We start from the raw sequence: 12,028 nt of genomic DNA on the forward strand, positions 1-12,028 counted from the left end.
CAAACAAAAAACCTCAAGACTTGATCTTGTTTAGCTGTTTAATTATCCCTGCAGTCTTTAAACCAAGTAAAACATGATGAATAGCCCTGCTGCTAGCCCTGTGTTTAGTTTTGCTTTCAACTTTTGGCACTTGTATCATTTTACATATTTGTCTGCAAAATCAAAGGCAGGATTGTCTGTCTTCTGGTATGAACTTTTTGTTGTTTAAGTAAATGCTTAAGTGTGACTTGGTTGCATTTTGCCAGCTTTCTTTGGGACTCTTAAGTTATGTTTTTCAGTCCTTTAAATTATGATGCTGTTGTTTTCTGAATTATCTTCAATAATTCCTTCTGGCATGGTACGCACACGGTGACACATTCCAGAACTGGGTACAGTACTGCACAGTGTTTTTCAGTGATGAAAATATTGATGGTATGACCTTTTTACCCTGTTAACCTGATGCTTATATCTTCAGAATTTGTATATGTTCATTTGGCCTGAATGTAGCACAAAGTTTATGTTCAGCTAATTATCCACCCTGATTCCATAAATTTTCATCGTTTTTAGGTGTTATAGTAATTGCTCTCATCCAGGTAAACAAATTTCATATTCTTTGCTCTCCAGACAGATGACTTTATTATTGATATTTATATAGAACATGTGTTGTTGCCTTGCCTTACTGAGTAGCAGTAAACCATGTAGCAATGGTTTGTCCTCTTATAATTAAATTGTTGACTCCTTCAATCTGTGGATCATCTGTGTAATCCTACTGTTAAATGTATGCTAACCTGGAAGCAATTAATAGTCTTCTTATGTTTAGATTCATATTTTAATGTCGTGGAGCAAATGGGGTTAGAAGGTCTTGAGGTCATCTAGTCTAACCCCCCTGCTCAAGCAAGGCCACCTAGAGCCAGTTGCCCAGGACTGTGTCCAAATAGCTTTTGAATATCTCCAAGGGCCTTCTCTAGGTTGAATAGTCCCAGCTCTCTTAACCTTTCCTCTTAGGAGAAATACTCTAGCCTCTTAATTATCTCAGGTACCCTTCACTGGACTCTCCAGTATGCATGTGTCTCTCTTGTTCTGGGGAGCCCAAAACTGGATTTTGCACTGCAGGTTTGGCCTCATCGTTGCAGAGGAGAGGGAAAGGATCACCTCCCTTGAGGTCCCTTGCTAGCAATACTCCTTCTAATGCAGCCCAGGATACCATTATCCTTCTTTGCCACAAGGGCACATTCTTGGCTCGTGTTCAAGTTGATGTCCACCAGAAAGGATCTGCAGGTCTTTTTTGCCTATGAGGTGTACATCTAATACTAGAAACAATTAGCTGCGTATATGTCAGTCCATGGAGTCTTTTACACTTCTTTCATCCTGTCCTTCAGAAAATACCTGTGAGAAGTGAGCAAACAAATCAGTTTTGGTATCATTTGTGCTGTTAGGCAGAATGCAAGTCTAGCTAATATATACTGCAAACATTGAGTAATTGATTTGATTTGTGACTGAGATACTGAAGCTGTGGAGATGATTGAGCAGGCAGGATTCAATCCATAATTTCAAAAGTTCTGTCAGAAGCTGCTTTTGTTTTTTCCTCTCAGTAACAAACACTTCTGTTTGTTAATATGAATCAGTAGCTCTTTATTTGATGCCAACACATAAAAATACTTTACTTTGGTGCTGGTGCAAAGTCATTAAACCACCTCGAGTCCTTTAGTTGCATAAGCTTGTTCAAAGGCAGTCTCACCATTGGAACCCACAGGAATTAAATTACAGTGCTAAATGCAGCATGGAATGAAACTCCTGCCATATGATTGTTTTGTTTCTTGGGGTGCTACTTTCTCTTTGTGATAACCATGCTCCTGCTTATGTTTCCAATTAGGCATATAATTCCCCCTGAGAACCTGAATTATTCTCTGCCACCCTCTTTTAAAGTCAATAACTTTCTGTACATAATGTTCTGTTTCTTCTTGACTTGTTTTCAGCATGACTAAAATGCAAGCTGGCAGCTCAGGCTAGAGTCAGGTCATTCCTGTATTCTTTTGCTGTAGATGATATTAGATGATGATGCAGTTTATAAAGTCACAGACTGTGAGATGTATCTTTTACTTACACTTTTCCTCTTGCATCATAAACTCTTGTGTTCATGTTAGAAATGTGCAAACTGGTTCTGACAGGTCAAGGGAGAAAGTGATATTCTTGTTTCTTTAGATGTTTCCCTTCTGGAAATACCCTTCCTGACATTTTGAGCATTGATTGAAGCTGCAGAACAATTGTGACTGTACGTTTTAAGACATCAGAAGTGGTTAGCTTGAGTCCTTTTGCTCTTGTATTTTTTGCTTTTGTAAGTATAAATTCCTGTGTTTCTCTCAGTTTCTCCCTTTAGCTTTTCTCTTAATTTCTGAATACTAAGCAAATGACAAGGGAATTGGATGGGAACAGGATGAGTTTCTCTTTAGCGTGAAGGTGTTTTTGTTGGATCTCCTTCCTGTCAAACATATTGATGTTTATAACACTATTGAAAGTAATTGTTCTTTGAGAGCAAGCCATTTATACTTCTTCTATTTAATGATCAACTCAAATTAAGGGAGAAAGAAAAAATCTGAGGATGAGCATGATTACCCATCAGTGAAAAAGAGAAGGATATATTCCTGTACAATAATTCTAAATTTTTGCTACATTTATCTGTTCTGAATCTGAAAGCAAGGAAAAGCTAGTGTCTTCTCTTATCTCCTGTAAGAAAGGTTGCTTTTTTTAGTGTCAAGAGGAGATATTTTGAGCTGTTGTCTTGTGTAGCAAATTTCTCTAAGACTGTTTGGATTAATTCCTAGCCCAAAGGATCCTGTGACTCTTTTATTCTGTGTACATATATAGGATTTCATTTTCGTTTCTTACATTGTTATTTTGGGAAATATGGTGGTTCAAAAATGGCAATTGTATTAATTTTGTTTTGTTCATAATAATGTTTTTTAAGTGCTGTTTGGTACCCAACATAGTATGAAGTAAATAATTTACAAATTTGCAGCCAGAATTGACACAAATAAGCTTTAGGAGAGTGCTTTTGTCGAGTGACCACATATAGTCTCTGCTGCTTGTGTCATTTAAGCAGATTTTAATTTGCATTCAGAAAACCTGTGATAATTTATTTAAAAGTTTTATTTCATAGCAGCAATTCTTTAGCCAACAGCATTAATTCTTGCTTTGTGTTTTGAGGTTTGGTTCTTTGAAATTGAAAAGCTATGAACTGAGATAGACTTTTCACAGCTAGGGCTTTTGGCTGTGATATTATCACTTACACTGTTCTTTGGGACTTCAAACCACAACTTTGCCCCTAATGGGGGCATTAATTAGTCTGCTCTTCTTGGCCACTGGCATTTTTGAACCTTCTGGGTGCTTAGTGTATTTAAAGTTCTTCGTAAAATATAAATAACAGATGTTAAGTTCAGTAGTTGTTGGGTGAAAATATGCACATACAATTATGTAAGGCTCATTTACTTGGGAGGAAATCTTTGGATGTAATTTATAAGGTAGTTATCTAGTGGAGGAGATCTGGTTACCATAGATTTTGCTGAAAAAAATCTTGAAGTATGTGATTTGAACCATGATATGGGAAAAATAGCAACAAAATATACCGCAACAAAGTTAGTTACATTCAAAAGCAGCAGCAGCAGCAAAACAATGTGGCAACAAGAGATAACTTACCTTCCTTTCATTCTGCCTTTCCAGTTTCTTGAGAAGTCAAAAGTGTTTTGGACTGCAATTACCCTAGATGTCCATATTGCTACTTCTGCAGATTGGATGTGTTGACTTTGAAATGGTGTCTTGGTGTGTGCACTTAGCTAGCAGAAATAGGTGGTCTTTATTTGGATGGTTTGCATTCACTTGCACACTGAAAATTTCAAAAATTAAAAAATCCCTATTTTTTCTGGTCTTGTTCTCTTGAACACACAGAAAAAGAAAAGTTGCCCCTCTATGTAGAAGTATATAAAGTAGTCTGAATTATTATTAATGAACCACAAGCTGTGAGGGTTATGTAGTGTACTAATGACATACAGCTCTCTTTTGCATAGTTCCTGATGATTCAATAGTGTAATTCAGGAGGAGGTTTAAATAAGAACTCTTCTAATTTTAATCAACAAAAATTCAAATCAACTTTTGTTAGGAAGAGGAAGCAGCGGAAAGAAACAATTAAGTTTAATATGAGAAATCTGTTCTTGATAACATATAGTTTAGGAATTTTTTTAAACATGAGCCCTAATTAGTTAGCCCTCAGGGAATTTTGCAAGCCATATGCTTTCTCCTAGACCTTGTGGGAGTGAATACAGTTAATGAATATTCCTTTCCACTACTGTGCCTTTTATTATTCTTTGGGTGAGCTGATTATTGATTTTCACTTGATTGATATGGGAATGCAGCCTAATTATATTTAAATTTACTAATATGTGTGTGCATAGTATAGGTACTATTTGAACTTTAAACATAAATTAAGTATCAAATTATGTAATTTTTCATCTTCCAATTAAAAAAAAAATTATCATTTATTTGCTGGTTTGTGTGCTCTAAAGTACACCTGGTGTCTGAAAAGTATTTGCAGAAACTTTCAATTTTTCCGTTTCAGCTACCTAAAATACTTATTAATACTTATAAATACTTATTAATAACTTATAAATACTTAATAACAAATAATTATTGTTAAGCATAATTTTTGAATCATGTGCAGTTTGCATATATTCTTTTATGAAATGTTGACTATGAGAACTATAGAAACTAGCATATGCTCTGGTAGGTGTGTTTCTCAGTAGCTAGAAAAATGGTTACACGCCAGAAAACTTCTTGAAAACATGGCTGGATCATTTGGATATATATTATCAAGGTGTAGCAGTGCAAACTGAGAAGTGTTAGTCCTCTCAAACCTACCAGATAGTTTATTTAGATTTCTCAGTACTTACCAAGTCTTTTTAGGAGTTTAACTGAGGACCCTGCTCAATGCGGGTCTCATTACTGTGCTGATAGACACGGGAAGGGGAGCAGGACCTGAACATAGCAGGATAAAATAGAACCGTGAAGGTGCCTTTATTGTAGCTAAAACTTCATTGTATATTATGTGTTCAAATGAATAAAATACAATGCTCAGCATTTATATCTTTAGAGATGCAGGAAGTGTGGAATTGTGACAACCTTGATATTGTGCATAAGTAGGTTTAATTTTAAAGCATTCTAGCTAATCATCTCCTAATGTGGATTTACAAGTTGTACCATGTATAAAGACATCTAAATGCCTATAAAAAAGGTTTAAATTTATTGATAGGTTGCCTGAAAGTTAGATTCAGCTTGGATTCAGCTAAGACATTTGTTGAAGCTGACTGGGAGTGGGAAATAACTTGGTCTGTAAAACAGCTGAAAGAGAAATGTTTTGGTATGAATTATCTAGGTACCTTAAAAAGATTATTGTATGGATAGGAATGTAGAATGTGAAGCAAATGCAATTGCCATTCTTGTAAATAGCTATTAGTGTTAAAGCTCACAATGATGTTTCTCCAGCAGGTCATGTCTGTTTTGTATTGGACACAGAAGACCTATTTGGTCCTAAGAACGATCAGAAAAAAAAAAACTTTTAATAAAATAGGAATATTTTGCAATATAGCATGCAATTTATACCACAGCTAAGCATAAGAATTTTGACTGAAAAACTCTAAGACTTGATCAGTTTCCTCTAGATTTGAAGGCTTTTAATTATGCAGTTCTTTGCTGTGTCTTGACAGCATAAAACTGGTTTATAGAGCTGTCTTTCTATTAACACTTTCACCAAGTGCAGTGAGGTAATAATCACACAGTGTAGAACTAAAACTTAATTTCCATATACCTTTTAGTTTGGAAAAACAGAAAACAAGTCCACTTTAGAAGTGGGCTGTTGGAGGGGAATTAAAATGACTTTCACCTACGTATTTTCCAAACTGAAAATGTAATGCTGTGCATTTATATACTGATGCACTGGAAGTGCCAGGCACTAGTTCAGGATATTTTGTTAAATATTCTAGTTCTGTGGTTTTTAAACCTGAAGCGTCATGGTTTAGAGTTTTGTTTCAATACTAAAGGATTGTGTTAAATTGAAGATTATGTTTGAAATTAATTCAGTTTTACATTTTCAAATGCTGGAGGTTTTTTATTACTCTTTTTGTGTGTGTTGTAACACAAATAGTTATTTTTGGAAAGGGGGGAAGGAACAGCTCTCCTTTTGTGAGTGCCTTTTCCCAGGAGTGTCAGTACACAAGGTCCTAAAGAATTGTCTGAAGCTTTACAGAGCAGAAGGTAACAATTGCTCCATTGATTCTCAAAAGGCACAGAAGTCTGTAGGCAGGACCCCCATTAAGATCTGCGGTGCCTTTTTACTGGGGTATTTGTTAAAGATTACCAATCTTGATAATACTGAATTTCAAAAGCTAACTCTTTTAACTAGAAGAATAGGAGAAAGTGGTAACAATAGCTCAGTGACTATGGTCTCATATTGTGCTTGCTTTTGTGACCCATGCATCAAAAGAAAATTTCCCCCAGAAGGGGTGCTTTTGGGTGTACTGCAGCTGAATTGTATATTATGTTTCAGCTTCGGGTTACAAAAACAATCATGTTATGAAGTACAGTCAGCAGCAGGATGCAAAGTCTACCTCCTGGAAGGCTTCTGAATTTTTGTCGAGCCCTATCCTAAAGATGTTATAATTAGAAACAATGCTTTCCATTTTTACCGTACTGAGAAATTGCTTGTCATCAGCTTAATTAGCTGCCAAAACTTCAATATTTTAAATCAGAAAAAGAGAAATACAGACAAACCCAACTTTCCAGTTATATTGTACCAGTAGGTAAAGGAATACTGGACTTGGATGGTTTTTTTCCGTTTCCTTAGAATGTCATGATTTTGGGTTTTTTTTGCCATTGATTCAATGCATCAAACAATACTGATCATTGTTGCTATTTTTTTGTTGTTGTTATAAAATCAGAATATGAATCCCCCACTTCCGCCACCACCTCTCTTGTCTGCTGCAATCATTGCATCGGCTGCTTCTGGACCTCAGTCTACAGGTGTAATGCAAAGGTCTACATCAGGATCAACTGACCAAATGGCACATTTACGACCACAAACTCGTCCAAGTGTGTAAGTAAAATAGAAACTTTTTGCCAGTTAGAAAAATGGAACGAGATCGATAACTTCACCTGTATGTGTGTCACACCAGCTGGCTGCATTCTGCTAGAATTGCCAGAAAGCCAAGCATACAACTCAGAACAAAAGCATGCATAAAGGTGATAGCCCCAAACAGCCTTCATACTGAGCATTGTTTATGTCTTAGGTAAATATAATCATCTGTTGCTGTGTATAGAAAGAGCTCACTTCAAAAATATAAAGTATATATCCTGCAGAAGATGAATGAATCCTTGTGTTAGCACTCAATACTGTATAACTCACAAGTGTCAAATACTGGAGTAAATTTATTCAATGTTTTCCATTACGTATGGTATGAAAAGGCTATTCTCATATGGAATAACTTGTGCCAAAACACCAAAAGCGCTGTATTTCATTTAGACTGTTGTTATATTAGCATGTTACTGTCAGATTACTTGTGTCAGTTGCAATTGAAATTTGACTGAAGATTCTACAGTACACTTAATTATTGGGTGGCAATTCGGAATGAAGGCAGAAAGCTGCTAGTTAGCACTCCATCTTCACACTTGTAATACAAGCAAATGTGCGTCATCCTTCTGGGTGAAAATATTTTGTGTATTAACGTGTGCTGCTGACAACATCTTCTTGAAAACTTCTTTGTGTGCAGCTTAAGGAATAGGAACTGTAAAAGAAAATATAAAATTCAGGAGATGCTGAACCATCTAATAGGACACATTTCATAGAATCATAGAATCAGCTGGGTTTGAAGGGACCTCCGAAATCATCAAGTCCAACCCTTGATCCACTACTGCTCCGGTTACTAGACCATGGCAGTAAGTGCCACATCCAGTCTCATCTTAAAAACCTCCAGGGACAGAGAATCCACTACTTCCCTGGGCAGCCCATTCCATTTGAATAATGAAAGGACTGCTTTTGCTCCATGTCTTTCTTTTTATCGTCCCACCAGGTTTCCTCCCACTCCAGAAGAGCGCCCTTCTTGTATAGCAGGTGCATCTGGATTTGGGCTGTTTGTTTGGTGTCAAGCATTTTAACACTGCTTTTTATGGATTATTGTGCCTAGTGCAGTTAATCAAGTTCCCAACTCATTTACCTCCATCCTCCGTCTTTAAAGGGTTGCTCTATATGAGGATACTAATGAAATTTGGAATGATTTAACTAAAGGGGAAGTTAATGAACATCAATTAAAGCAAATGAATTTCTTTTCCATGGAGCTTCAGTGTGTGGCTTTGTAGATCACCCCTGAATCATGTACCAGTGAAGCTTTCTTCTGTCAGTGTACTGTATGTTGCCTTTAAAGCGTATTTTTGACTTGCTTTGCTAGGTACCTGTATTGCCTTTAAAGGATTTTTGCAGATTCTGCAAAGTTTCTTGGGTGGACAGCAGGAAACAAAAACCTAATGCAAAAAGGAGAAGCATGCAATTAATGCTATTGTTACTGTGCACAAGAGACAATTTTGATGAAAGAATGTTTCGTAAAGGGGAATGGGAAAGAACAGCATTGCAAGTAACTGTGGATCCTTTTTCAAAAAAGGGAATAGTCCACTCATCTGCTTAATGGTCTCCCTCGTGTGAAAAGTATATTTTGAGAAAATGGGATTTATGAGAATGCTGTTTTCCATAGGTTTGGGTCAATAATTATGTAAACAACATTCAAACATTTTTCTTATGTTCCAACTGCGGCAGAAAATAGAACACTGTAGAGATTATAACAGTATCACTTTCTAATGTGATAATAGGAAACTGTGCCATCTTATCAAAGATTTCCCTAGGAATGTTCCAAGGTGCAACTGCAGGAGCTTCAGCGCTTTTTAAACTTTTTTTCCTAAAAATGCTTTTTAAAAAAGAAAAAATGCAAAATATTTCTGAACTCTCACTGCGATTTCAAATGCACTGTATTATGCATTAGTGTTGCTTGGAAAATAAAAAAGGAAATAAACTTTACAAGTGAGTAACTGCTAACTACCTTACCCATAGACTTCAATTTCCAGTAACATCTCTTTCTTTTGCACTGCAGTTTGCACAGGGAAACTCCAGTTTTGCAGTTTGTAAAGTAGCTCTGATACTGATCTTTCACTCCCAACCAACAAAACTTCTCCATTCTCCCCAACCCTCCAAAAAAAAAAAGAAGTTGGTGTGTCACAAAATGTGAGAGGTACTAGAAGCAGGTGTAGGGAGAGAGAAGTGGTATATGTAGTGGATAAATACCTACTTAATTAAGATCACTAACTTAATTAAGAAGATGGACAGTCCTATTACTAGTATTTTGCATTCCCTTAAAGTGCAGTCAAGAGGGTATTCTTAATTGTCATTTTTTCCTCTACTATTACCATAACATGTTTTAATATTGTAATGGTATGATGGATCAACTAACCCATAACCCTTTTTGCCATGCCTTCTCATCTCTGACTGAACTCTCTGTGCCAGGAAACACAAGTGATGTTTTCAGTTGTTTTAGCTTTATTGATTGCATCTTTTTTCCTGTCTTTTAGCTATATTGCTATATACCCTTACACTCCTCGAAAAGAAGATGAACTGGAACTGCGGAAGGGAGAAATGTTCCTAGTGTTTGAACGCTGCCAAGATGGCTGGTTCAAGGGAACTTCCATGCATACAAGCAAGATTGGTGTTTTTCCTGGAAATTATGTGGCTCCAGTTACAAGGTATATAGTATTATACAAGTGTATAAATAGTTTATCTAGTTTCAAGTCCAAATTTATTCTGTTCTTGTATTTAATGCTAAAATTGGATAATTGAAGGCCTGCGGGCTTTTATAACTAGCTAATTTTTTCAGTTGTGTTTTGGTGGTTTGCTTTTAATTTTGGCAGGACGGTGACAAGTGCGTCACAAACGAAAGCTCCCATGTCTACTGCTGGCCAAACAGGACGAGTGGTAACTATGGTCAGCCCTTCTACTGCTAGTGGAACATCCCAGAAGCTCCAGGGGAACGGTGTGCCAGTGAACTCCAGCACAGTACCCACAGCGGTGGTTTCTGCAGCACATATCCAAACTAGTCCACAAACCAAGGTCCTTATGCACGTCACAGGACAAATGACAGTCAACCAGGCTCGCAATGCAGTTAGAACAGGTAAAACAAACAAACAAACAAACAGAAAAACTTGTATAGCAGACAAACTGTAGGGTCTGTCTGGGCAAGTGGCTAGAGTGAGGATATATGTAAATATGTGTTGGGGTTTTTTTTAATGTCGTGGTTTACAGTTGAAATGACAATATATCCCTCTGAGTTGTTGAATCTCTTATTATTCTCCTCTAAGCAATTGTGTGTATGTACATACTCCCACTGTTGGGAATTTATATGCAAGTACTTTAGGTGGAATTTTTTTTGTTCCAGCAGTATCTGGGACATTCTCTGAGCTTCCCCACTCATATACAATTCATATAGTAGTAAAAGTGAAAAGAATATCTGAGTCATAGCTTATTTTTTGTGTGTTAACTGCATAACAGCTACAGATTGCTCTAATTTAGCATTCACTTTTAAATTATCTTTTAACATCTTTGAATACCTGTAGTGTTCATTCCTTTTTCTTTTTCAGGTCTCTGTCTCAGAGTTGGTCCTTAGGCTTTCCAGTTTGTTCTCTAACCTTGACTGCAACTTCTTTCAGCTTTGATTCTGAAACACCAAGGCTATACTGCCTTCAAGATCCATATAATCTATGTAGCAAAATTCTGTATTTCTGAAAGGTATAAATCTGCATTTACTGCCTAGGGCAGGCCACATCATAGTGAAACATGCCCTTTTGTTATCTAAATGCAGATTCAAAAAGATTGACAGTGGTGTTTTCAAGAAGTTTTGTTTACCAAATCCATGCACTCCTCTGTGGATTTGCCAGGCTAAGAAAATTCTTCACAACTGGAGCCTAATCTGTTCCAGTTCCTCCAAGAGCCTTAAAGGAAAAGGAAAAAGAAAAACTCCATTTCAGACTATCCCAGTGTTTCCTCTTTCAGCCTTGAATTTAGGGAATGAGATCTCTTGGCTGCGAGTCATGGCAGAAAGTTTTTTAAATCACAAGATTCTTATTGGCAGAGCAGAAGTGAAAGCAAAAGATGCTAATGGTATGATCTGTTATCCCCTTAAGAATGGTTATTTCTTATGGTCTAAAGTTCCATGAATTAGCCCACTCCCTCTTCAGAGTCATGCATCTCCTAAAACACCCTGTGCATGTTCAGATGTCAGCACCAGGTTTGCTTTTCAAGATAGGATGTGTACATATGTCTTTAGGTATTTTATTTCCTTAATTGGTCCCATCTTTCTTCAGTCTGATCTTAGGCTGGAACAGATGTGCTAGTTCTCTGTAACAACTTTATTCGTTACCTTTAAATAAAAATAACCAGATGCTGTTGGCAGCTAGTAAGAGAAACTAAGCAAAGCATCTGTACTTTCCTGCCTCTCAGGCACAGGTGGTTTCTACTCTAAATGTTTCTTTTGAGCTGTCTAGAAGCTTGCACGTGACAGCACCAAGGAGAAAGCTCCTGTGGGCTCCAGAGGTCTTTCTGTCCCTGCATCTCTGCACCGCTGTCAAGACAAATAAGCTTTTACCCTTCCATTTAGCTGACAAATGTGACAACATACTTCCCACCAAGTTTTCAAGTCCAAAATGGAAAATTCAGAGGTGCTGCACTCTCTATGCAGAGAACTTAAGATTGGATTCTGTAAGAGTGTACTGTTCAGTCACAAGTACAGATCTGTCCCTTATAGGGACCTGAGAACTGAAGCAATAATGGCTGCTTTATGTTCAAATGTTACAGAGCACTTTGTAGTCAGCATCTGAAACATGATCATATTGAGCTTTCTATAGCTGAGTGTTACTCTCTTGGTGAGGCTTCACAAATCAATGCTGCATTTTGCGGGGCTGGTCTCCGGTTTCA

General features: G+C 36.9%; 1 protein-coding gene across 1 annotated transcript in view; it reads left to right on the plus strand.

Moving 5' to 3' along the window:
* The window catches only part of SH3RF1 (SH3 domain containing ring finger 1), an 84,297-nt gene that overhangs the window by 59,157 nt on the left and 13,112 nt on the right, over window positions 1-12,028 (plus strand). Inside the window, exons 6-8 of the mRNA XM_029962559.1 lie at window positions 6,963-7,117; window positions 9,634-9,804; window positions 9,970-10,229. Coding sequence (XP_029818419.1) covers window positions 6,963-7,117; window positions 9,634-9,804; window positions 9,970-10,229 — 586 coding nt within the window. The remainder of the gene's footprint in view (window positions 1-6,962; window positions 7,118-9,633; window positions 9,805-9,969; window positions 10,230-12,028) is intronic.

This window comes from Manacus vitellinus, unplaced genomic scaffold (genome assembly GCF_001715985.3).
Source record: "Manacus vitellinus isolate BGI_N305 unplaced genomic scaffold, ASM171598v3 scaffold_0_pilon, whole genome shotgun sequence".
In the NCBI taxonomy this organism is placed as follows: domain Eukaryota; kingdom Metazoa; phylum Chordata; class Aves; order Passeriformes; family Pipridae; genus Manacus; species Manacus vitellinus.